General features: G+C 38.4%; 1 protein-coding gene across 16 annotated transcripts in view; it reads left to right on the forward strand.

Moving 5' to 3' along the window:
• Dlg1 (discs large MAGUK scaffold protein 1) overlaps positions 1–27,156 on the forward strand; it is a 207,644-nt gene that overhangs the window by 29,026 nt on the left and 151,462 nt on the right. The window contains exon 1 of one of the 16 annotated variants that reach the window (XM_052740562.1): positions 5,232–5,764. The exons of the other annotated variants lie outside the window; for them this stretch is intronic. Within the exon in view, the coding sequence (XP_052596522.1) occupies positions 5,735–5,764 (30 nt within the window). The 5' untranslated portion in view covers positions 5,232–5,734. Of the gene's footprint in view, positions 1–5,231; positions 5,765–27,156 lie in introns of those variants that run through there. 16 annotated transcript variants of the gene reach the window in all.

Raw genomic sequence — 27,156 nt, forward strand, 5'->3', positions numbered from 1 at the left:
TTGCCTGCCTCTGCCTCCTGGTGCTGAGATTAACCCAGGGTCTAGGCATTTGTCACCATGCCTAGCACTCCTGTTTTTTAAATGTTCAAGGTTTAATATAGTCCCACTTAACGATTAATTAATGCAGTGTTTTCTGACTTTAAGATCACTAAGGTTTTTCTACTGTATTCCCTGCCACCCCCTAACCCCCAGACAGGGTTTCTCTGTGTGATAGCCTTGGTTGTTCTGGAACTCACTCTGTAGACCAGGCTGCTTCCGAACTCACAGAGATACTCCTGCCTCTGCCTCCGCCTCCGCCTCCCAAGTGCTGGGATTAAAGGTGTGTGCTGCCGCCACCACCACCTGGCCTGTGTTGTAGGGAGTTTTTTTAATCAGACACTTTCATTTTGCTTTTCATGATCATCTATGATCCATACCACAATTTGCAAAATGACACAAAAATTGTGCCATTCTTTAAATGGTTGTTGCACCTTATGCACCTTGATGGCTCAGTTCAAAACCTTTAATGTGAGATCTTCACCCATTTTTTGGTACAAACTAATATCTGTATGCCTCTGTACTTTTTTCTTCTTGAGAGAGAGAGTCAGTGCTCAGCCACTGAGCTACATATTTTACAGTTAATTTGGACCCTTTTTAGGTCTCTTTCAATTTTTGTTTGGAAAAACCTCATATCCACAGAAAACTCTGTCTGTGTGTGTATGTGTATGTGTGCACGTGCACGTGCATGCGCATGAACACATGTACTTAGGATTCATTGAGTTTGAGTCTGTAGGTCTATAGTTTTTACCCACATTGGAAAATTAGACCCACTGAGTGGGACCTGGTGATAGTTTGTAAATCTCAACTACTCTTGAGTCTGAGACAAGAATGCTCAGTGGTTAGAAGTGCTGGCTGTACTATGGTATTCATATGGTAGCTTACACCTGTCTGTAATCCAGTCTCAGGGGATCTGACGCCCTCTGTCACACACAGGTACTACATAGATACATTTAGGCAAAAAAACCATACACAAAATAAATAAGTAGATAGGTAGGTAGGTAGGTAGGTGGATAGGTAGGTAGATAGATATAGAGATAGATTAGGTAGGTAGGTAGGTAGGTAGGTAGGTAGGTAGGTAGGTATTACAAGTCTAAGGCTTGCCTGGGTGAGTTCAGGGCCACTCTGTACAATTCAGTAAGACTGTTTCAAAATAAAACATAAAAATGAGAACTAGGGTATATATATCAGTGGTAGAGTGTTTGCCTAGCTCCATCAAGACCCTGGGTTAAAAGTGAGAAAGAGAGATTCCAGGTATATGTCCCCTTCCCTCTTTTCTTCAGGGATTCCAATTACATGTAAATCAGTTCCATTGGATGTGTCCCACAGCTCATTAGTATGATAATTTGTCCTTTGCCTCATTATGGACAGTTTTTATGTCTTAAAGTTCATTAAATGTAGTATCGTTAATTCCATTCAGAAAAATTTTCATATCAAATATTTTAATGATCTCCAGAAGTTCAATTTGGTTCTTTTTTAATTTCCCATATCTTATAATATGGTCATCATTTGTTTGCTTGTTTTCCACATGAACATATTGAGGCAGAACCAAAAGTAACTATTAAAATGCCCTTGTTCACTATTTTATCATTTGTCATTTCTGACGTTCTTAATTGGCTTTTCTCTGGGTTATATTTTCCTGCTTTTTATATGCCTGCTCTTTTTTTTCCCCCCCCACTCCAAGCAGGGTTTCTCCATGTAGCTTTGGCACCTTTCCTGGAACTGGCTCTGTAGCCCAGGCTGGCCTCAAACTCGCAGAGATCCACCTTCCTCTGCCTCCCAGTGCTGGGATTAAAGGCGTGTGACGACGACAACCACCACCACCACCACCACCACCACCACCACCACCACCACCACCACCACCACCACCACCACCACCACCACCTGGCTATGCCTGCTCATTTTTTTTTTTTTGGTTTTTCGAGACAGGGTTTCTCTGTGTAGCTTTGCGCCTTTCCTGGAACTCACTTGGTAGCCCAGGCTGGCCTCGAACTCACAGAGATCCGCCTGGCTCTGCCTCCCGAGTGCTGGGATTAAAGGCGTGCGCCACCACCGCCCGGCATGCCTGCTCATTTTTAATAAGTTTGGCAAATATAGTGAATTTTAACCCTTTGTAAGCATAGATTATTTTTATTTCATTCCTTTAAATATTCTTGAACTTTGCTTTGGTGTACAATGAAGTTATTTGGAAAAAAATGTAAGTCTGTTTCTTTTAAGTGTTTTTTTATTGTTGTTGTTTTATTTGTTTCTAGCAGTATTGGGGAACCTTTAGTGTAGGCTAATGTTCCCAGATTGTGGCCATACTCCCAATCCTGCCTGGCGTCCTGCCTGTTAGGAATTGTTCTGTTATTCTTGGTACTGTGTCAATTCTTGGGACTGACACTTCTCCTTCCTTTACCTCCTGTTTTTTTCTTAGCCTCAAATTGATGTCTTTGCTGATGAAGATCAGAGATAATCTGGGCACTCAAAGGAACCCTGCCTGTGTAGCCCTGTTCTTTCTGCTTACCGAGTTTTCAGTTAGGTCTCTCGAATATCACTGGGCTGTGTTTAGTTCTCCTCTTCCTTTGCTGTTGCCTGCTCCAAAACTTGGGCTGGACAGTTACAGGGTTCATCTTCTGCTTCCTCTCCTACAGGTTCATTGCTTTGAACTGCCTCTTTTCAGTACTTGAAAATTAGTCCTTTATATTTGACCAGTGTTTTTGTTTGAGTTGTTTAAGGTGGATCATTTTGTTCCCTATCGGCCCATCATGGTTAAAAGCAGCTGACTACCTAGAAAGCCACTGGTATTCTGAAGTGGTGTTGATCATCTTATGTTCCTAGATATTAGGTGTGGGCTTGTCATCTCCAAAGGCTTATTTTAAGTTCTTTTGAAGTTGCTTATATTACAAGGTAGCTTCTAAATCATTTCAATGAGCAAATGACTAGAAAGAAACACATTGATTTAAAATGTGCCTCGTCAATGCCAGTTTGGGTGTTGATAGGTGGAGTAAATGCAGAATTTAATACTGATTAAATGATCATTCGTGAGTATGATACGCTACATTCAAGCTTCATTGAAAGACAATTAAGTACATTAAAAGGGTGATACAGTTAACTGGTTACATCATAGACATTGTAAATATACAACTATTGTCCAAATAGGGAAAATATGTGTACTTAAAATGGATACTAGTAGAAAATTGGGTAAATGGTCAGGTGACATTTTAATTTTAAAAAAGCAACATCTCATGCCACCTATATTCTGTAAAACTGCTGTTTGAAGTCAAGTAGATAGGAGTGTGTGGGAGCGCGTGCATACAGAAATGTATGTGGCATGTTTTGGGAGGTGAGCATGTAGGCACACATGCACTTGGGTGTTCAGATCAGAGGACAGTCTCTGGAGTAGTTACTCACTTGCTGTCCAACTTTGTTTTTGAGACAGGGTCTTTCATTGGCCTAGAATGTTCCATGCCAATTTAGGCTAAGCTGGCTGGCCATCAAACACCAGATATCTTCTCTACCTTGTCTCTGCTTCCCCAGTTCTGGAATTAGAAGGTTGAGCCATATACCTGGCTCTATTTATTTATTTTTTTAAAGTTTAAATGTGGGTTCTGAGCATTAAACTCGGGTCCTTGTGCTTACAAGGCCAGCACGTTATGAACTGAGCCGTCTCCCCAGCCCACATCTGACTAGAGTGGTGTAGTTATATGGGTGACTATGCTGTCTAAGATGAATATAGAGTCCAACTAAAATTATTTCCTAGCCAGGCGGTGGTGGCACACACCTTTAATCCCAGCATTTGGGAGGTAGAGGCAGGCGGATCTTTGTGAGTTCGAGGCCAGCCTGGGCTACCAAGTGAGTTCCAGGAAAGGCGCAAAGCTGCACAGAGAAACCCTGTTTCGAAAAAAACCATACATAAATAAATAAATAAATAAATAAATAAATAAATAAATAAATAAATAAATAAATAAATGAATGAAATTATTTCCTAAAATGCAACTGTTGTTAAATACACATCAAGGTGACTCAAATTTAAACTTGGCTCTTTGGCTTTTTAATCTATAGTCTTACAAGTTTATAATTGAGTTGCCAAAGGTATTTTAGAGATTTTCTTGGGAAAATGAGGTGTCTCATTTTTTAGAATCAATTCAGACTTTGAATTTTGTAATCACCGACAGTTTAGATGTTAGAAAGGCTGCTCAGTCATCAACACATACTGAACCACGTTATGTTCTGGTCACCTATGCTAAACCATATTTGCTGAGGACAGAACAATAGATGCAGGGACGTTCTTGAGTTTTGCCCTTGTTGGAACTTATCATCTATTGAATATAGAAATTATAACAGAAGTAAGGGAAAGACTCTTAATGCCACTGTGTGTTTTATAAAAGGGAAAACTGAGTGTGTCTCTCCCCACCTCCTGTAAGAAAGAAAATGATTAGCTATACAGCTTATTAATGGGTTGAACCATGTTTCTTATTTGCTATAGGGATTGTCCAACCTCCACTTTTAGAAGGTCTGCCACACTGAGGGAGACCTTCCCTCTCTGGGTATCTTAAAATTTTTATGAGAGAAATTTCTGAACACTAAGGAAGAAACCAACTGAATTCTTCTACTTTCCTTCACAAAAATGCAATGCCTTGTCAGTGTTTAAATATTACATACGTTGTTTTTAGTATTCTGCTTTAAGAAATGATAAATTTTATGTAAGGTACCAAAACTGCAGCTAGTACTCTTCCTTACTATGTGTGTTCATAGGGGAGTTGGAAGTGCAGCCTCAGTGACGAAACTGAAAGCCACTTGGCGGCGTCTCTGTGTCCTTTCCCTCTGTGAGCCTGGGATCTTGAGGGCCAGGCACCTTTTAAAAAGTGACGTGGCCTCTGGGTTCAAAATGAATACTTACTTAGGAGTTTGAAATGGTCCAGTTATAACTGCCTCTTGGTGGTGCTTCCTCCCTGTACCCGAGGGCCAAGGGACTGGGTGAGGTGGACTCAGGAACACTTTATTGTCAAAATTCTTACTTGATAGTAAAAATCTGGCTTCAGTGGTAAAGTGTTGTTTATTTTGGTAAGGAGAAAAAAATGTAAGTTTTAGTGATATTTTACATTACTGCTTTGCTCTTCCTGCTCCCCTTCTCAAAAATAACACTTGGAATATTCCATTCATTACTGCCCGAGAAAGTCTTTACTTTGCAGGCTGCAGTTGCTGAAATGGTTTAGTGGAAGAAATGTTTGCTTGCGTTTTTCTAGTGATTTTTTTCTTCGTCTTTGGCAGTTCTTTGAATATCCAAATTCTGTCAAACAAGGAGAAACATTTAAATTGTGTTGGGGGGACCTCCTTGTGGAGCATTTTATCAAATGACGCCGTGGCAGCGGCGTCTCTTGAAAAGAGGGATTAATGAAGTAGCGTCTAAAGCAGCCCTGGGCTCTCACGGAAGGAACCCCGACGAGCTCCCCAGTGTTTTGTGGCTCGTTTCAACTTCTTCAGACACAGATTACATAAAGAAGATTGGAGGGCACGTGGTGCACTCTGGCTTCTTATATTCAGATAGTAGAAAAATTGCTAGCTCTAAGAATGGATGCTGGCGAGATCTTGGCACAGTTATAACTTTTCATCTATGATTTTTATCTAGCAACTTTTTTATTTGAAGTTTTTTGTTGTTGAAATAGGCAATTTGAATAGTTCTGCTTTATGTATATAATATTGTAATGCTAGAATAATGGATTGCCTGTGCATTGTAACTACAAAGGTAAGATACAGTATGATTTTCTGTGTTCATTCTTTAAACTAAGATATAACCATTGTTAGATGCTTGAAAATAGATACTGGACTCTATGTGATACATAGTTAGCAAAGGCAGTAGTTTGAAATTATTTCAGGTAGGTAAAAATAGTGTGTTAAACTGATTCTTTTTTTTCCCCAAGATTTACAGGACGCTTTCCTCCTAACAGCATAGGTCTGGAAAGCCTTGGTATGTTTAGGTCTTGTATTTCATTAGGAGTTCTTCTCTTCCCTTGGACATGTCATGTTAGCTGAAAGTGTAGCTCATTTTGGGAACAGTTTCTGGACTATTCTTTTTAAGCAGTCGTGTTCTCGCTGTGGTGCTGTTAGATAGATGCTGGTCTGGACTGCGAACCCGTGAACTTGCTCAGCGCTTCTGGAAGTCCTTGTAAAGCCTGCTTTGCTTTTTGTCCTGTTCAGCACGCCTCACTTCGTCTCCAAGCAGACCACTTTGATTTCTAAGCACCGGTTTGGGGCCTTGTGTGAGTGTGTGGTTATAATTCCAGGTGCTTACATTTCAACTTTACATTTGGGTTTTCAAAACAGGAAGTACCCATTTTAGTTTTTATTTCCACGCACTAATGCCGCATAGTGATTTTTAGACGCAACTGTTGAGATTTTAAGACTCTGTTCAGTATTTCTGAAAGCAAGCTCTGATTATTTCTGTATAAAGAATTAGTTATCAGAAGAAGAAAAGTGGGAAAACTGATGGCATTGACTTTTGTTTTATTATGGCATGCAGAACTATGGTTCAGATAGTAGTCTGTGATCAGATGCTAGTATGCCCATGATGGGGGCTTGTTCTCTGCACTAAGAGGGTGGGCTTCTCCAGGACTTAAGTAAACTGCTTTATTGAAGTATTCCCAAAGAGTGTTTAAAAGGACACATATGCCTGAAAACAGTTTTGTTTGTTTGTGTTTTCCTTTCAAGCTTTGTTTTTTTTCTTTTTTTTAACATCTATGTTTGGCTTTTTCCTGTGAATTACCTTGTATAATTTTATTTAGTTTATTTATTTAGTATAATTTCTTACTTCCAATATTATATAGCAAAGTCTTTTGATATATCTCTTTAGTCTTTATTTCATAGATTTAGATTTATTTTTGCATCCACCCTCCTTTTTTTTTTTAAAGCAAAAGAACAATTTTTTATTACTTAAAAAACACTGGATATAATCACTGTCCTTAAAATATTTATAAGTTATTATATAACCGTGAAAATAAAAATAGGAAGATATGTAGGTTGGAAATTAGGAAGCATAAAACATTATTTGTAGTTTTGAAAATTCTAAATTAGAATCATTTATTCTATGATTAGAAATAAACCCTTTGAACATTTTAAACTAACTGCTACAGCAAGATGAGCAACATTCTTTTCTCTCTCTCTCCAACTAAAGGCTTCAGTGCATCCTTCCTCCCCCTTCTTGTCTTCCTGTACTAGGATCCTATCTGATTTGTGGAGAGCTTTATGGTTTTTAAGATCTTAACAGTGTAGTTGATAGAATTCTCTCGTGTTAATACTAAAACACCTCAAGTGAAAATGCTAGCGTCCTCCGCCTCCCCATTCTCCCACTTGTGTAGGCACAGTGAACTAGGTAGGCATGTTGCATCATTGCTACCATGGATACCCTTAAGAACAGGCATGTGGGTTGAGCTAAAGCAATGATGATTAGTTTTTGAGTCCCCCCCCATAACTATAATAACTATATGTTCTTCACAATGAAGACTTATTTTAAAACGCTTTCAAATGACTAGGTTGTGAGATGAGATGACTAAATCTTCACTGTTATTGAACTGCTAAATCTTGGCCTTCATCTACAGTAGTATAATTGGCATTTACTAATTTAAGACAGTTATAAATAACCCTACGTTCCTTTTCTGATTAATGCGTTCCTTAAAAGGAACTAAGTTGATTTCCCCCTCCCAGAGCTGGGAATTAGACCTGAGACCATGCATATGCCAGGCAAGTGCCCCACCACTGAGCTATATACCCAGCCCTGATTAATACATCTGAAACAGAAATGTAGTGGGTTTGAAAGCATGCCTCCTTCTTGAATTTCAAAAACAAAAACTGTTCTGGGTTTAAATGCTTTTCAAGGGGAAGGAGTATTTATATTATGGTATTCTTTCTAGTTGTTTTTACTTGTACTAATATAGATTACATGTTATTTAATCTGCTTGGATACAATATTTTCTTGTGTGTCTCCCATATAATGTCTTAGAAAACAGTTAATTTTCTCCTTGAGAGTTCTTAGGTTCTTAACTAGCCACTTTATAAATACAGCAGTGTAGAGCTAATATGAGGGACTAGGTAGAGAATATAGTTTTATCAGGTTCATTATCACTGTGAGAAAGTTAATTGTAAGCACACTAGATTTAAGGAGTGCTTTGGGAATATTGCTAAGTATCTTTTTTTTTATTATAGTAGCAGTAAAGTGCTTTACATATATATAAACTGAGCTAAGGGCATATATATTCTTTGTAGCAGATTTTACCTGATCCAGTATCTTCTGGGAAGAAAAGAAAAAGGAGAGGGCTAACAGGTATAACTTTAGTATCAGTGTCTTGTGGTAGGATCATACCTTTTTCCACCATTTGTTACACTAATTTTTGTTCATATATGTGGAAAAAGGTCTTGTCTGTCTTCTTAGAATTACTTAATAGACTGATAGGTGACAGAATAGAGCTAAAATAAAGGTGTGTTGTACATGGGTTCTTAATGAAGGATAGGAAGGAGAAAGTAACTCTCCAGCTCAAGACACTCGCCTACACTCAAGTGCCAGTTGCTAATATTTTTTCAGGATTTATTCTAGTTTCTGCAGATTGGCTTTTTCCCCTGCATGTGTGTCTGTGTGCCATGTGCATGTAGTGCCTAAGGAGGCCAGAAGAGGGTATCTGATACTCTGGAACTGGGAGTACAGACAGTTGTTAACTATGTAGGTGCTGGGAATTGAACCCAAATTGTCTGGAAGCTCAGCCAGTACTCTTAGCTGCTGAGCTGTCTCTCCAGTCTGAGTTGTTAATACTTTTATTATTTAATCTGCCAACACTTGTAGACCATATTAGGTGCTATCAGGACAGTTTTGAGATATGTATGTTATATATAATCTTATACTATTAAATATTAATATATAAAATGTCAATATTGATATAAATACTTATATATTCTTATTATATATATTCTTTGGATATTTTTCCCAATTAAGGAATTGGCAATATGTTTGCTTTAAGAACTATACTAGGTTTCCATTATTTTGGTTAATAGGGATTTTTTTCAGTTCCTCTTAAGGTGTTTCTTTCATCTTTGAGTATTTGTGCATCACAGTTTACAAGCTTCTACTCTCAGATCTTACCCTTCTGACTCCAGCTTATGGATGACTTCATCATGGACTCTCTAGTGGACTGATTAGATTTAATTCGTCTAGAAAAGTATGCCTCATTTTTTCTTTCTAACACATAGTAGACCATTTATATTCGTTATTACTGTATTCTCATTGTATTGAAAGTATCACAAAAGCACTGTTTAGTTTTCCGTGGTATCTCTACCTGATCCAGTGTTCGGTACATAGTAGGGACTCAGTATAGTATGTTATAGGTGAAACTTTGGTCCAGAGAACCCAAACTTGAGGCCTAGAAAATTATTTTACTTTGTAATGTACATATGGATATTTCAGAAAACTGTCATTAACATTTATTTATTGGGCTGGAGAGATAGCTTAGTGGTAAGAACTCTGGTTGCTCTTCCAAGGATTTGGGTTCTATGTCCAGCATCCATATGGTGACTCACAGCTGTCTCTTACTCCAGTTCCAGGGTGCTAGTAAACTTTTCTGGCTTCCATGGACACTAGACACACAAGTGGGGCTCAGACATATGTACAAGCAAAACACCCGCACATGTAAGATAAAATACTAAAAATCACTTATCATTCTGTATCTTTTAAAAAAATAATGAATTGAGAATGATCCAGAAAGATCCTGTTGTTTCCACACATTTCTTTTTTTGAAACAATTATTTATTTATTGTATGTGCATTGGTGTTTTCCTGCATGTATTTCTGTGTGAAGGTGTCAGATCCCCTGGAACTGGAGTTACAGACAGTTATGAGCTGCCATGTGGGAATTGAACCAGGGATCTCTGGCAAAGCAGCCAGTGCTCTTACCGCTGAGCCGTCTCGTCAGCCCCTCCACTGTGTCGTTTCCTGTTGATACGTTTTGGATACTCACTTAAATACCCTAATCATCCCCTGGTTGTGTGAAGTTTGCATTTGTTTCTAGATTATACTAGATTTGGGAAACAGAATCCTTTCTCACTTTAGTACTTGTGTCTCTGAGCTGCAGAATGTCAGCAACTTCAACATTGTCCAGTAGAATTTCATGTAGTGGTGGAGATGTTCTGAAAACATTACTGTTCTTTTTACTAGCACTTAAAATGTGGCTGGTTTTACAAAGAAACAATTTTTAATTTAATATTATTGGTCTGTAACAGCCATTCTTATTCAGCAGCTAATGTTTTACTTCCTCCTCCTGAATTTTTTAAATGTAATTTTTGAGTAATAACCTCAATTCAAACAAGCAAACAGCTAGCTAGATATGGGGGCACATGCCAGTAATCTCAGCTCTTGAGTGGTAGAGGCAGGGGGATTGCAAGTTCTAGGCCAGTCTGGGCTACTTGGCAAGACCCTGTCTAACTCAAACCACAAAATCAAAACTGTCATGAAATGACTGGTGCCTCTGTTGTCCCAGCATTCGGGAAGCAGAGGCGGAGGAAGAGCACCTCGAGTCCAAGGGTGCCCTTGTTTACCTGCCGTCCTCGTTGACAGACAGTTTCGGCCTCACTGCCTCCCTCCTTGTGCTGTTTAACGCTGTCTCATTTTCATTCCTTCTCTCTGGGGCTCCTGTAGGAAACTGGTTTTTTGTTTTGTATGTATGTGTGTGTACACACGTGTACACATATGTGGAGGGCCGGTATCTTCCTCAGTTGCTTTTCATTTTTTGAGACAGGGTCTCACAGAACCTAGTCCTCTTCTTTCAGCCATCAAACCCAAGGGATCCTCCTGCCTCTACCTCCCTCCCAAGTGCTGGGACTGCAGGTGCACACTGCCATGCCTGGCCTTTTCCTTTAATGCTGGGATCTGCTCAGCATTGCCTTACCAAAGCCTGAGCCATCTCCCTAGCCTTCAAAACTCTTTTGATTTGTACTTTTTCTAGGACTTAATACAGTTACAAGTACAAAGAATGCTTTTATTTTTCTTTTATACAATTGATAGTGTGCTTTACATTTATGTGGTCTTTCACCCTTTGCTGATTTTACTTATGAACTTTTCCTCAGTGATTTTTAAAAAATAAATTTGATTATGTGTATGTGATTATATTTAAGCGAAAATAGAATTTAGATCCATACCTATTTTAGGAAAAATTCCAGATCTTCAAAAGATACATGCTAAGGCTCAAGTGATGGTACACCCCCCAAATTCATGTTAAAATAAATACATTCCAATGTGTAGGTGTTGAGAGTTGTGGCTTTTGAGAAATGATTATGTCATGACTGCTTTGACCTCTTGAGGTTAGCACCCTGATGAAAGGCTTATTGCCCCTCTACCCTTTCAGCTAGTGTGGAGGATACAGTGTTCTGCTGGAGGTTGCCTCTTGGCCACTCGAGACACCTGTCCTGTACGGTCTAACTTCCAGACACAAAGGAAATTCAGTTCAGATCTCTTTTGATTACCGAATCTGTAATGCATTGTATTCTAGCAGCACAAATGAGTTGAAACAATTATAAAGACTTTGAGTGAACAGAAAGATTTTTTACTCTTCCACTGGCGAATACAGTGCTTCAATAAACAGCTTTGTTATTTTGTATTTGTGAAGATCTCCTGTGTATATGTGACATTGCTAGTTCAGAGAAAAATGTACCTTAATTTTGGTATTTTTGTTAAATAATTCCATAGGAATTGTGCCATTTTTCATTTTTATTAGTAATGTATGAGTGAATATTTCTTAGTTTTGCTGGGTGAATAGTGTTCTATGAGACACAGGGTTTCTCTCTGTAGCCTTGGCTCTTCTGGAACTCACTCTGTCGACCATATATTAGCCTCGAACTCACAGAGCTGTGCCTGCCTCTGCCTCCTGAGCCCTAGGATTAAAGGCATGAGCCACCATGCCTGACGTAAGTGAGGTTTTAGTTTGCATTTCTCTGATGTGCTTGAGTTTACAGTGCTGTATTATTTGGAGGGTGGTCCTTCGTTTTGTAGTTTGTTGGAACTTTTTTAAATCAGCAATGAACCTTTGTCTGTGATGTCAGTTGCAGGTCTCCAAGGCCCCCTCCCCGCTCACACACTTTGTCATGTGTCTACTCACAGTGCTACTCTTGGTCCTCCCTTCTCAGTAAAAGGTGTTTTTCTAAGTTGTTACCCATTTGTTCATGGTATTTCTTAAGAAGTCCCTGTTTACCTCCACCCCGTTAAACTGAGATTAGACCTAGTAAATTCCCATGGCTTTGGGTCTGTTTCTGGGTAGTCAGTTTCTTTCACTGACTGAACCAGGTTGATAGTGTTTTACTAATTGAAACTAAATGTAGTATGATTCAGAATCTGATAAAGTCTTGTTGCTTCTCTATTTTAGAGCTCTGCTTACTTAAAATTTTACTTATTCTTTTGTTTGTTTGAGAAAGGGTCTCATATAGCACAGACTGACCTTGAATGCATATGCAGCTGATTCTGACCTCTGCTTCCTGGTCCTTCTGTCTCTACCTTCTTTTTTTTTTTTTTTTTTTTTTCGTTTTTCGAGACAGGGTTTCTCTGTGTAGCTTTGCGCCTTTCCTGGGACTCGCTTGGTAGCCCAGGTTGGCCTGGAACTCACAGAGATCCACCTGGCTCTGCCTCCCGAGTGCTGGGATTAAAGGCGTGCGCCACCACCGCCCGGCCTGTCTCTACCTTCTTAAGTTCTGGGTTTCCAAGTATGCATTATTATACCTAGCTTTATTTATTTTTCTATACAAAATTTGGGCTCGATTTATTAAATTCATTAAGCATTTTGCTACTGAGAAACCATTTAAAGAAGTAGCATGGCGTCCTTGGGAATATCTCTTGGCTAGTTCAGAGAGGCAAGAGGTCTGGGTAAATTCATCTCATACACCTTTCCCCATACCAGTATGAAGTAGCTGTAAGCAGGTTCTGTAGGACCAGTGAGATGACTCAGCAGGTCACAGTGCTTGCCATGCAGACCTGACCACCTCAATGTGATCTCCAGAACCCACAGTAGAAGGAGAGCACTAATTCCAAAAGTTGTCCTCGGACCTCCACATGTGTGCCATGGCATGGACCTACACGCATGCGTGCGTGCGCACACCACACCCCACACACACACACACACACACACACACACACACACACACACACACACACACACACAGAGTAAATGAAATATATTTTAAAAACAAACTACTGTAGTTTTCCTCGTTTTGAGAAGATGGGTTTTAAATTACTCTAATTGGAGTCCTTAGGGGTTCCTTTTTGTTAATAGGACACAATATGAGAGAGGGATTAAAGACATTTTACCTGTTTCCTAAGTTGTTCTTGCCCCTTGCACCATGACTTTACCTAGTTAACAAGGTCAGAGTGTATTCTTTAACCAAAACCAACTTACTTCTTCCTTGCATGCTTCCTTCTTTCTTTTTCTTCTTTTTCTTCTTTTCTTTTTCTTTTTTTTTTTTGAGGCAGTGTCTCAACTGTGCAGTTTGGCTGGCCTGGAGCTCACTATACAAACCAGGCTGGCCTGCTCAAACTCACAGAGATCCACCTGTCACTGCCTTCACATTCAACATTTATTACTGGTTGGTGTCAGATGACTGCTGACCAGGTGCTCTGCTGCTGAGCTACGTCCCCAGCAGTTGTATTACGTGTTGTGTTGTGATCAGTTGGTGTTTTTGGTGTGGCTGAGGAATTGGAGGTGGGTGGGAATGGGATATTTGTGTTTAATGCATTTTGAAAATCCTTAACATGCCATTGAATGTTTTCCTGTAGCGTTTAAAATGATTTCATTGTTTATAATATATTTAATCAACATTTTTGTTTGTTTTTTCCCCTTAAAATGATAAGCTTGCTGCTAAATCTGAGCATAATCACGATTCTTTTGGTGAGGAATTTCTAATGTAAATAACATTTTTAATGTTTTGGTGAATACTGTCAAGTATCCAACAGTTTAATTACCTTCAGACTGTCTTTTCATTTCAATGCCATAATGTGTATTGAATGTATTTCCACTAAATTGTTTACATTTGGAAAGATTCATTGTTACTCTTAGGTCATTTTGAACTTCATAGTTTTTTTGTTTGGGGTTTTCGTGATAGGGTTTCACCATGTAGCCTTGGCCTAGAACTCACCAAGTAACCAGAGTGGCTCATAGAGGTCTCCCCGCCCCTTTTAATCTGGGATTAAAGATGTACACTACCAGTAGTATGTGGTGTTTCTCAGTTCACCTTTTTCTTATGTCTTATTTGGAATCTTCTGAGTTTAAATAAGAGACATTGTTTTCAAGTACTGACTTTATTTTCTGTTCATCCTTTTATGACTTCCACATGAATAAGTAAGGCTTTTTCTTATTCTGTCACTCACATTTTAAATTCCTATTAAATTCCTGATTGTGAGGCCAGTTGCTTATTATTACTTCTGGGTTTCAGTTTCCTGATCTGTAACGTAGGGGAGATAGTGATACCTTCTTTACAACTTGTTAAAGATGAGTTGAACTCAAAACCCTGTCAACTGGGAAACAGTGACTGACATGGTAACAGTAACTTTTATTAAATAGAAAACAGGTAGCCTCCTGGCTGCTCAGAGTAGTCTTTTCTGAAAAATACCTTTTCTGTCCTTTTGTACTTTCTGTCCCTTGCTTTTTATTTTTTAATATGTTTACTTTTATTTCATGTGCGTTGGTATTATGCCTGCTTGTATGTCTGTGTGAGGGTGTCAGATCCCCTGGAACTGGAATTACAGACAGTTGTGAGCTGCCATGTGGGTCATGGGAATTGAACCACAGTCCTCTGGAAGGGCAGCCTGTGCTCTTAACTGCATAGCCATCTCTCCAGTCCCTGTCCTTTGCTTTTTAAATGACTGGGGGTGCTGGATGGTTTTAAGTATAGCCCTATAATCAGAACAGATTTGAACTTAACGACAGTAAGAAAAGGTGAGATTTAAAGTCGCTCTCAGTCATGCCTGTTTCCACTGTATCAACTCTTGGTTGCTTTTATTTTGTGTCTTTGTTCTGAGTCTCCAGTTGTTAAAGGTTTAGGGTTCTGATGAGGACTTCTTCTGGGAATTAGTGTGTAAGTATCATGTGTGGAGAAGAAAGAAACGCCCTTTTGTGGGGATGACTGTTTGTGATTCCAGTGGGTACTCAACAAGTACTTATTTTAACTGGGTAACTAACAAAATATCAATAATAAATTGCACCATTATTTTTGCTTTACTTCCTTGAAAATTATAAATACCAAATTTGATTCACGTGGACAAAGCGTTGGTATGTACACTGGGGCACTTGTACTTATAATAGGTTGTATTAAAATTGCATCTCAGCCAGAGCTTTGAAAGGTCTGTGAACTTTTTTTTAAGAGTTCAGATTTTTTTTAAAGTTAAAATGAATAGAAATGCTGCCCTCTAGTGTTATCTAATGCTTTACTGCCACACACAAAAAAAAGTTCACGTGCCTGTACTCGGATAACTCTTTAGTATTTATTATGCCACTAGATTGAATTTTGATACTATAAATGTTATTGTGATGATTTGATTGTTTTATTATAATTAAGTAATATTTCATGAAGCATGTTTTTCTCTTATTGGCCTTTGGAAAAGCTTGGTCCTAAAACAAACTTCTGCTTAGTTATAACTCTTTGAATTTCATGTGGTGCATTTATCTCCTTTTGCTTGTGTGACTCAGAGTTTACACTGATAACCTATAAGCAAACCATATGTAATGATTTTCTAAATAATTGTTTTACTTTATCTTTTGGTATTTGCAGTTTCAGAACTTTTATGTTTCAAAATATTTCAGATTTTGAAAATTTAATATTAAGTAAAGATGTAAGTGTGAGATCTTTAAGATTTAAAAGGAGACATTCTTTAAGTTATGTTGAGCAAAATTTAACCTGATTTTATAGTTTTCACCTTAAAATGAAAAGATCAGAAATAAATTTTAAGGTTGCTTTTAAAAAATTACATAAAAATATATAATGAATAGAAAATGAATGTGAGAGACAAAGACTGGCAAACTGTGAGCAATAGGTCATCACCAAGAATTCTAACAGGTTGAAAGAATGGATGCTGTGATTTACCATGGTCTTTGCCATGGTCGTGGAAGTGTGCCTTGACAGAAGAATGAGATCATTTGCATTTAATCTATTTGGAAAATCTTGAATTGGATTTTGTTATTATACATTAGAAGTTCTTCGTATGTTCTGGATATTAATCCCTTATTAGATATGTGATTTGCAAATACTTTCTCCTGTTCTTTCTGTTGTTGTGGAAACAGGGTCACCGTTGGCTCTGCTGGTCTGTACCTCACTATGTAGACCAATGTGGCCTGGAGCTCACAGAGATCAGCCTGCCTCTGCCTCTTGAGTGCTGGGGTTAAAGGCACCTCTATGCCCACCCTCTCCCATTCTTTGAATTTGCTTTTGCAAGGTTGATAGTATCTTGGTGCATGAATTAAATTTTTCATTTGTTTATTTTTCTTTTCTTTTGTTGTCATATCTAAGGAACATTACAGTTTTCAGCATTTTATGTTTTATGTTTGGTCCTTTTCAGTTGTGAGTTCAAGTTTTTTACATGATATTAGGTTAAGATCCAACCTAATTTTTTTTAACATGCAGATGTGAAGTGTTTCTATCACCACAGGTTGAAAGGCTGACTGCCTTTTCTTATTGAATGATTTTTGAAACTCTTATAAAAAAAAGTTTGACCATGTATTTAAGGGTTTAATGTGGTCCTTTTATATTGTTGTGTTTAGATGTCTGTCTTTAGTACCACTGTTTTGAGTACTGTAGTTCTGAAATGTTTGAGACTAGATAGTTATTCCCTCCCCGGCCCCCCTCCGGTAATATTTGTTTGTATATCCCCTCCCCGCCCCCTCATAATATTTGTATTTGTATATGGGGTGTGTGTGTGTGTGTGTGTGTGTGTGTGTGTGTGTGTGTGTGTGTGTGTATGTGTGTGTGTGTATGTGTGTGTGTGTGTAGGTAGTCTTTCGCTATCACTCTCTTTATCTTTTGAAACAGGGTCTCTCACTGAATCCAAATTTACCAATTGACCTGTGAGCTCTGGGATCTGCCTGGCTTTCCCTAGCTCCAGCTAGGGTTTAGATTGCGTAACCATACTTCACTTTTACGTGGGTGCCAGGGATCTGAGTTCAGGTTCTCATGTATGTGAGGCAGGCAGTTTACTGACTCTCCATCTCCCTAGGTCCTTAGCTGTGATCATTTGAATAAAAAAATCCCCCTTCCTTTTGAGGTGTGGCCTTGCTGAAGGAAGTGTGCCGCTGAGGGTGGACTTGGGAGTTGAAAGCCTCACCCTTCTTCCTGTTTGCTTTCTCTGCTTCTGCTTGCATCTGGGGGTGTGAGTGCTCAACTAACTCTGGAGGCCTTTTCCCACTTTTTTGATTTATTTCTTGTGCATTTTATGGCAGTTTTGTTCTTCATTCCCTGCATTTCTCTCCTCTGTGTTTGAATGAGTTTGCGTAGAACATTGACATTGCTTTCTTACCCTCTTTTGTGTATGTTCCCCATCTATTTTCTTGGTGGTTGCCATGAGAATTGCATTCAGCATCCCAAAGTTACAACACATTGTTTTGAACTTAAACAACTTACCTTGAGTAGCACACAACAGTTGCCTTTTGACAGCTCTGTTCCATCCCTTTTTGTTGTTGTATCCAGATTATAATTTCATGGTTAATGTATCCCAGAGCATAAATTAACAACAGCTTCTTTAAATATAATAGTTCTTAAATTTTGTAGAACAGATTTATGTGCTTGAACTAAAGTAAAAAACTAAAATATAAGCTAAATACCTTTTATTAGAAGATCTGAAATACTCTCCAAAACCTTGGAGCCCTGACATGACCACCTGTAGGAAATTCTACATTTGACTGTATGTGATAGGTTACAATCAGAATTCTGGTACATTAAACATATTGTAGACATTTCTTTTTAGATCATGTGTATAAGGTATTTATGAAACAAATGAATACACACACAGTATTAATACCTCCAACTTACTGTAATTTCTTTTACCATGAAAAATAGCCTTTCTCAACTTAAAACTTTCTATCAGCCATCTGTCCATTCTTCTGCAAACCATCATAGCTCCGTTTCTTTGAAGATTATCTGCCCAGCTTGGTACCACTTCCCTACCTCAGTAACTCTGCAGTTGACTTTAGTCTACCCTGACACTCCAGTTAAGCTGCTTTATTAAATTGCTGACAGGTTCTCTTGTCACAGCTGTTGAACACTTCTCCTGTTCTCCAGCCTTTTAACAGTAGTCTCTGTAACCAGTCACATTCTTGCTGTGTTCTTCAGCTCTTGGTGTCTGTGGTAATGTACTGTTGTGGTATTTTATTTAGCCTTGCCTTTCCCCAGCTTTTCTGAATTTTCTTCTGTCTTGCCCCTACTTTGGTAATGACTTTGCTCTTGCTTTCCTTTTTGTTACTAAGAGCAATTTTGTCTATCCCTTTGACTTTACCCATTGTCTGTACACGTTGTGGCCCTGTTCTGTATTTCTGAGGATCTCCACTAAATATGATATGCAGTATCTTACCTTGTGATTCTTCCTTAGGAGACAGGCTCTTTCTCTACAAACTCTCCCTCTGGTTCCCCAGTGCTTCAGGAGATTCCTGGGAAATTCCAATTCCTTAGTGTCTATTGTTTGAACAGTTTGGTAACCAAAGAGAGAGGCACCCTTTACAATGTATCCATTCCTGCCAGGTGGGCCAGTCGGAAGCTGAATTTTGTGTTTGTTCTACAAGCAGTGAGTGCCAGCTGTTTTCTGCCTTTCTGTGTTGGGGATTAGTCATTCTACTAGGTGAATAGCAGCACCTCATGGCATAGGTATTAGTCATCCTGCTGGGTAAATAGTGGCACCTCATTGCAGTGTTGAACATCTTTTATATGCTTTTTCCCTTTTTCACTTGTTTGATTAAATTTTTATTCATATTTTCTGCCTATTATTGAACTATAAGAGTTCTTTGTATATTTTGACTACTAGTTAGTTCTTTATCAAATAATTTTCAAATATTTGCTTCTAATTTATGTTTTTTTATTTTATTCTCTATTATCTCTTACAGATACAGATGGGTTTTTTTTTGTTTTTTTTTTTATTTTTTTTTAAAGAATAATTTATTATGTATACAAGTGTTCTACCTGCAAGTATGCAGTCAGGCCAGAAGAGGGCACCAGATCTAACTACAGATGGTTGTGAGCCACCATGTGGTTGCTGGGAATTGAACTCAGGACCTCTGGAAGAGCAGCCACTGCTCTTAACCTCTGAGCCATCTCTCCAGCCCCGATACAGATGTTTTTAATACAATGAAATTCATCTTAACAGTTTTTTCATTCATGAGTTGTTTTAGTGGTATATCTAAAAAGAGTTATTGTCCATACTAAGGTCACTTCTGTATCATCTTTTAAGAGTTGCAGTGTTGTACAATTACCTGTTAAAAGACATTTAAAAATCAAGAATAATGCTTTTACTATTCACTCAAATATTGCCATTTTGTTGATCTTTTAGTTTTTATCTTATAGATTATTTGAAATTTTCTTTTTATTGAAGATGCTTCCCCTCCCCCAGTTTGTTTTATTGGAACACTTTCTGTGTGTGTGTGTGTGTGTGTGTGTGTGTGTGTGTGTATACACACACACATTCAGCTCCCTGTGTAGCACATGTCTGATTTTTAATCACATCTGGTTTTATAAAGCATTTCAGAGCCTTTGTTTGCTAAATCTGCCACCTGGCATTTCTGAATTGGTTCCTATGGACTGATTTACCCCCTGAAATGGGATCCATTTTCTGATTCTTTGCATGTAAATTTTCACTGGCTACCATACACCATTGTTCATGAGGATAGAAGTCCTCTTCTTATACCTGAGGTGGATAAGAATTCCATTGGAGTTCATGGGTAAGAGCTTACCTTGAATCTCAGATAAGGCTTGGACTTGGGACTTCCTTTTGAACATTGTTGGAAAGATTACTGCATTTTACATTCTGAAATGGCCATTGGAGACAAGAAGGAGTGAAAGGCTCAGGCTCAAAAGTGTTCTGTTTGGATGTCTAGTTGACAGAGGGTAGAGTTGTGATAGTTTATCTTGTTTGTCACCATGGTAACAAGTCTGCAGACAGGCTTTTGAGGGATTATTTCGATTGGGTTGAGATGGGAAGACCCATCCTAAACATGGTGGTGCCATTTATGACATGGGCTGGGGTTCCCGACTGAGTGAGGAAGAAACGGAGCCAAGTTAACCTTTTCTTCCTTAAGCTCGTTTGTCAGGCGTTTTGTCACAGCAGTCAGACAACTAAGTCATATTCTCTGGTGCCGATTCTTCATGAAATCCAAGAGAAATGGTGCTGTTTCTCTAATCCCATTAACCATTGGGATCCCAGGTAGTTTTCTCAACAGCATTTTCTTTTTCATGAGAATTATTAGGAGTTTCTGTTGAGGATAATTCCCAATTGTTGAAGTTATCAGTGGCTGTTCATTAATGTTGCATATCTGAGCTGTCGCCATAGAAAAATCATGAGCTACATTAACTAGTTTGTAGGTTAGCTCTCACTTGTTGAAGTTAAGTTTAAGTCAGTAACATACAATTGAAATAATTGTATCTATAGCAATTGGAAGAGACCTAGTAAAGTAGAGCTATAAAGATTTATTTTTAGTGTATGTATGTGTTTTGCCTGCATTGTATTTTTGCACTCTGTATGTTTGAAGTGCCCACAGAGGCTAGAAGAGAGAGAGTATCAGATCTCTAGAACTACAGTTGAAGACAGTTGTGAGCCATCAGGTGGGTGCTGGGAACTCAACCGGGCCCTCTCCAGGAACAGCCAGTGCTCTTAACCACTGAGCCATCTCATCTCTCTAGCCCCAAATTCATTTATTTATTCTTTAAGGTCTAAGATTCTGCTCTAAGCCGGGCGGTAGTGGTGCATGCCTTTAATCCCAGCACTCGGGAGCCAGAGACAGGTGGATCTCTGTGAGTTCAGGCCAGCCTGGTCTACAGAGTGAGTTGTAGGAAAGGCGCAAAACTACACAGAGAAACCCTGTCTCCAAAAAAAAAAAAAAAAAGATTCTACTCTAAATGTTGTATCTTTTGGTGATTTGATCTAAATATTGTGCTTTGTATGAATTATATTTAATTTTGTGACATACTACTGAGAAAACACCAATTTAAAAATACATTCTTAAATGCTGTCTTATTTCCTCAAATTGTCATTCTGGCAACAAGAAAAGACAGTAAATACTTTGGATTTCAAAATTGCCTTACCAGGTATCTAACCATTATTTGCATTTATTAGTCATTGAAAATGAAATCTGGAGTCAGAGAGGACTCCCTTTTCTGCTAATTATGTCCCGGGTACATTGATGAAACTGTATATTCAGTATTTATCAAATGAACAGTGTAGTGATTTTTAACTGATCTCTTAAATATTTGGATTATATGAACTAAGTACAGTGTTAAGTGCGGTTTGTTTGTTTGTTTGTTTTGCAGGAAAATTAAGCCATTGCACTTAGGCAAATCTAAAATGAACATAGACATGGATTGTATTTGATTTGACTATTACCATAAAAGTATCAAATTTGGAAAGAAATTAATTAATGGCCACCAAGGCTATGGTGGTTATCTTCTCATATTAAAAAAATATTTCTTCTCTACTTGATAAAATCATTAAGTTAGAATTTATAACTTGGGGCCTGGAGAGATGGCTCAGTGGTTAAGAGCATGGCTGCTCTTCCAGAGGACTGGAGTTCAATACCCAGCATCCACATGACAACTCACAATTGTCTATAACTTCAGTTTCAGGGAATCTGACACCCTCACACAGACATACATGCCGGCAAAACACCAATCAGTGCACATAAAATAAAAATAAATAAACAAAAAGAATATATAACTTGACGTTGTCTTGACTTTTTGTAATAGTGATTTGAAGTATATTCTCCTAAGTCAAGAGTTTCTTAATATCACTGTTGATTTAAACGTGGTCGGTCTTCACTGGGGGGAGCTGTCTAGTGTCAGTAGGCTGGTCAGTAGCAGCCCTGCATTTTACCCACACAATGCCAATAGACCTTGCCTGTCAGCTATAGAAGCAGATGTTGCAAATGATTTCAACAAAATTATCCCATGTTGAGAAACATTTCCTTAGATAATGTTGAGTAGCCTTTTTCTTCTTACAGTATTGAAAGATTGTGCATATTCAAGTTTAAATAGCCTTTCTAACATGTAAAGCACTTTGTACAATGTCTGGTAATTGATAGATAAAGCAGCTGTTATTGATAACTGTTGGTGTTCTTGTTGTTAACAATGCTTTCCTTAGGCTGTTTGAAGCTCATTATTTGACAGAATATACTTGTGATTGGTTAAAATTAGGTTTTGCACATTAAGCCACAATTTTCTATTTCTCATACTGTCTACAGTTTTAAGTATTGATAAATTTTGACGATATAAATTAATCATCTTTATTTTATTTAAAAATCAAATAAGAACACCTGAAATTCTTAATTATTAAAATGATTATAGCACAGTATTATAATTGAAAATGTTACATATTTATATTACCATCCAACCAGCTCGCTAAGGTAGGTCCATTATGAAGACCTTTGGCTGAATAGTTGTATTTGAACTTTGCATGACATATTATTCTGATAGACAACATGCCAAGTAATGGACTTTAGGTGAGCAGATGTGCTGGGCTATATCTTTTTTGAAGGCCCATTACTCACAATCTACATGATCAGTGAGAGTGAGACAAATCCCACTTATACATCAAAATTAGAGAAATTATTTTCATACTTACACAAAATGAGTTTCTTGCAGCAGGTGGAGCCCGTGGTGGCTCCCATGCTTGATTAAACTTAATTTAGGGGCCTTGATAAAGACAAGTTGAAGTCCAGGAATTTGATTGTACATAAGAAAAAGCCATCTTGAGGATCTGAGTCCCAGTCATATATGCAGAGCTGACCTCAGCTGTGGAGGTGGAGCCAGCTGAAGGAAGCAGCATGCAATAGACATCTTTGGAAAAGCGAGCTTTGGTTACATGCTCACTACAGTCGGCAGGCAGCATTGGCCAAGGAAGTTTTTTTCTAGAATTTCACTCTAAATTGATTGAAGTGCTCAGGGTCAGAAAAAATATCTCCTAGGATCAAATACAAACTGCTCTTCCCAGTGTCATGCACTATAAAGTAGCATGCACCAACAACACAGTGCCCGTAATGTTTGGATATAAGATGAGTTTGGACAATACTTTATAAAGAAGCTTTGGTATTAAAAATCTAGTAGTATTTCTGAAAATAAATAATTATAATTCAAGTAAGATGGATTGGATTGATTGACTTTAATTTGTATCAGGAAATTCTCTACCCTTTGTGTGTCCCACACAAGAGCTGGTCTGAGCACAGATAAGATGTAGTAGGAAAGCTCTGCCTTTTTTTTTTTTTAATTAATTTTATTATATTGTGGGCTGGAGAAATGGCTCTGTGGTTAAGAGCACTGCTTGCTCTTCGAGAGGACCCATATTCAATTCCCAGCACCCCCATGGCAGCTCACAACTCTCTGTAACTCCAGTCCCGGGGACCCAGCGCCATCTTCTGGCCTCTGTGGGCACCAAGCACATGTGGTACAGACATACATGCTGGCAAAACACCCGTATGCATAAAATAGATAAATACAATTGTAAAGAAAAGCTACCTTTCATTTTCATTTATGTGTATGCCAGATGTGCAGGTACCTTCAAAGGCCCCAAGAGGGTATCAGTCCCTGGAGCTGAAGTGACAGGCGGTTGGGAGTCTCCCTATGTGTCTGATACAAGCTCAGTTTGGTCTTATAAAAGAGCAAGAAGGTTTTTTTTTTTTTTGTTTTTCGAGGCAGGGTTTCTCTGTAGCTTTGCGCCTTTCCTGGGACTCACTTGGTAGCCCAGGCTGGCCTCGAACTCGCAGAGATCCGCCTGCCTCTGCCTCCCGAGTGCTGGGATTAAAGGCGTGCGCCACCACCGCCCGGCGCAAGAAGGGTTTTTAACAACTGAGCCACCTCTCTAGCCCCAAGCTCTACTTTTTATAAACGCTTAATGTGAAATGCCATCATTTTCCATTGATGCAGTATTGTTTGCTTCATTTTTATGTTGCGATCCTGTGGAAAATTAAATATATAGGAAACTTTTCATATGGGGCTGGAAATCTCTTAATAACATGTTGATGAAATCGATGGTTGTAGGCTTACTATTTAAATTAATATTGTAGGCTTTTAAAAATTCTAAATCAAATTGATCTTAGATTATATATAGAAAAAAGCTTCTATCAAAATGAAACAACAAAAGCATACTCCCTTACTCACCATTGTAAGTCAGTGTTATATTACTTTATTGATGGATTGTACATGAAGAAAAGAAGCCCCAAACTTTGCCACAAAATGCAAATCGTATGTTTATCTTTACATAGAACAGCAGTTCTCTACATGTGGCTTGTGACCCCTTTGGGTTTCACATAGGTTGCCTAAGACAATCAGAAAACACAGATTATTTACATTAAGATTCATAACAGTAGCAAAACGACAGTTATGAAGTATCAAAATAATTTTATGGTTGGGGATCACAACCTGAGATCAATACAAGCTGTGTTCGAGGGTCACGGCATTAGGAAGGTTGAGAACCGCTGACACAGAGCATTCTTAAAAGGCATAAGGAAGTGATGTATTAGGGTTGGACAGATGACTCGGCAAGTAAGAGAGCTTGTCGCTCTTGCAGAGGAGCTAGGTTTGGTGCCCAGCACCCACAGGGTGGCTTCATCCATAACTCCGGTTCCAGAGGATCTGACCCTCTTCTATCCTTTGCAGGCACCAGGCACAAATGTGAGGCGCATATATACATGAACTCAAAACACTCATGAACATAAAATTAAAAAAATTTTAAAGTGATGTATTTACATAATTTCTGCAATTAAAAATAGCACATGGTTTAAAACCAATTGAAAACGGGAAGAGCTGTCTTAACAAAAATATACTTCTGGGAATAATTAGTTGTAAAGAACTATTTGATTTCTTAAATTATCTATATTTATTTAGTGAGTGTGTTGGCATGTATGCCATGGTGAGAGGACAGTTGCAGAAGCAGGTTCTCCTGTTATTTGGGTTCTAGAGATTGAACTCAGGTCACCAGACTTGCTGGCAAACATCCTTACCTGCTGAGCCATCTTGCTTGCCCCAGAAATCGTTTTAAATAAAAAATTTTCCTTAGCTTTTGAAGAACTGTAAACTTCCCAGTTTATGGTATGAATATGTCTTAAATTGGTAGTGGACTAAATTATACTGAAGCTTTTTTTTTTTTTTTTTTTTTTAAACACTTACTAATGAATATATTCCTTTTCTGATCACCTGGGAAGGTTTGGCTGTTCCTTTTGCTTTTCCTTCATTACAGAAAGTCTTTATACTGTCAGAAAATTCTTGTAATATTTCAGAAATGCCAAATGGAAATGGTTGGACAAGAAAAATGCTTTCATTAATGTGTTTTAACATTTTTACTGGGCATGAAATTATGAGGCAGAACGAAGTTCCTCTGTATGGCATAGACCACTCAGGCTGCATTTATGTTTCTTTCCTCTGTGTTTTATTAGGCTTCTCTTCATGTGTGTATACAATGGGATGCTTTGGGGGAAGGGTTTTAAATGTTAAAAGTAATGTTTTTCAGTGTAAAGAATTAATCACTGGAAAATATTTTTCTCTTTTTTAATTTAAGCTGGTTATGTATGATGAGGTCCATAAGATGTCTTTAAAATGCCAACATTGTCAGGGTCCTGAGAGATTGCATAGCACTGGTCATGATTAGTCTAATATTCTTTGTGAACGCTGAATACCTCTTCTAAACCCCATCACTTCAAACCACGTTAGGATTCCGTGAGAGGAATCCTTGGTGGCCCTCTAGTGGGATCGTGAAGAAAATACTATATTGAAAATGTCTTATGGGCATATGTGTAATAATTAAAGATAATTTGAAAGGGCATCTAAGTTATACTTGAATAACTTAAGAAATACTTCAATAATTTTGGAAATAAAAAGAATGTGGATTGGCTAGTAGTATCATGTGAGAGGCTTAACTTTATAGTTAGAATTTTTAAAGACTTTTCTAAAATGTTGGAATAACATTAAGCTGTATATATTATTGTCAGAGACTATATACAGAAATACAGTCTAAGATGACAGATAGGAGTTACATTTTCACTGATGTATTTTTATAAATTCAGAATTTATTAAAGCTTTGGTAAAATAAAATCAAAATGTTAAATGTACAATCAAAGCAGAACACTTTTGAGAGGTGAATTGTCCTGTAAATTTTGGTTAAAACAGCTTGAAATAATGGAAAATAAATCATTTTTACCCATACATAAGCATAATACTTAAACTTTACATTTACAAAAGGCATGCATAATGGTACCTTTATCCCAGCACTCAGGAAGCAGAGGCAGGCAGATCTCTGCGAGTTTGAGGCCAGTCTGGTCTACAGAGTGAGCTCCAGGAGAGCCAGGGCTACACAGAAAAACCTTGTCTCAAAAAACCAAAGGGGGAAAAATACTTAAAATACTTAAAAAATATATTTCTATTGCAGCTTGGTTATGGTTATAAATGGATTAATAGCCATGTGGATGCCTGAGGTCTGGGCCACCACCTGGGACCATGTTAGTGTCCAAGGGCCACGCTGCCTCTGGGGCCATGCCAATCTTGAGTGGCCTGTACTCCCAGACCCGGCTACTACTGAGGACCATGTCTGGGTCTGTGGTCTGTGTTGAAGTCCGAGTCCCTTGTTGCCACCAAAGGTCACACGGAAGCTTGGGGTCTGGGCCACAACTTGTGGCCTTGTTGGTGTCCAGAGGCTGTGGCGCCACCAGAGCCATCCTGATCTGAGTGGCCTGTTGTGCAACATGGGAGCCATGATGTCTTCCAGACCCAAGCTGCTGCTGAGGGCCATATCTAGCTCCGTGGTCCTACTACACTAGTGTCTGTGTTGATGTCTGTGGCCTGTGTTACCACAGGGATCAGGAACCATGCATGATGAAATCAGAAGACCATGCTAAGCCGTCCTTCACTGGACACTGCAGCAAGAAAGCTAACCCCAACCCTCAGGAGAGAC

This window comes from Peromyscus californicus, unplaced genomic scaffold (assembly GCF_007827085.1).
Source record: "Peromyscus californicus insignis strain IS unplaced genomic scaffold, ASM782708v3 Scaffold_16__1_contigs__length_79575227, whole genome shotgun sequence".
NCBI classification, from domain to species: Eukaryota; Metazoa; Chordata; class Mammalia; order Rodentia; family Cricetidae; genus Peromyscus; species Peromyscus californicus.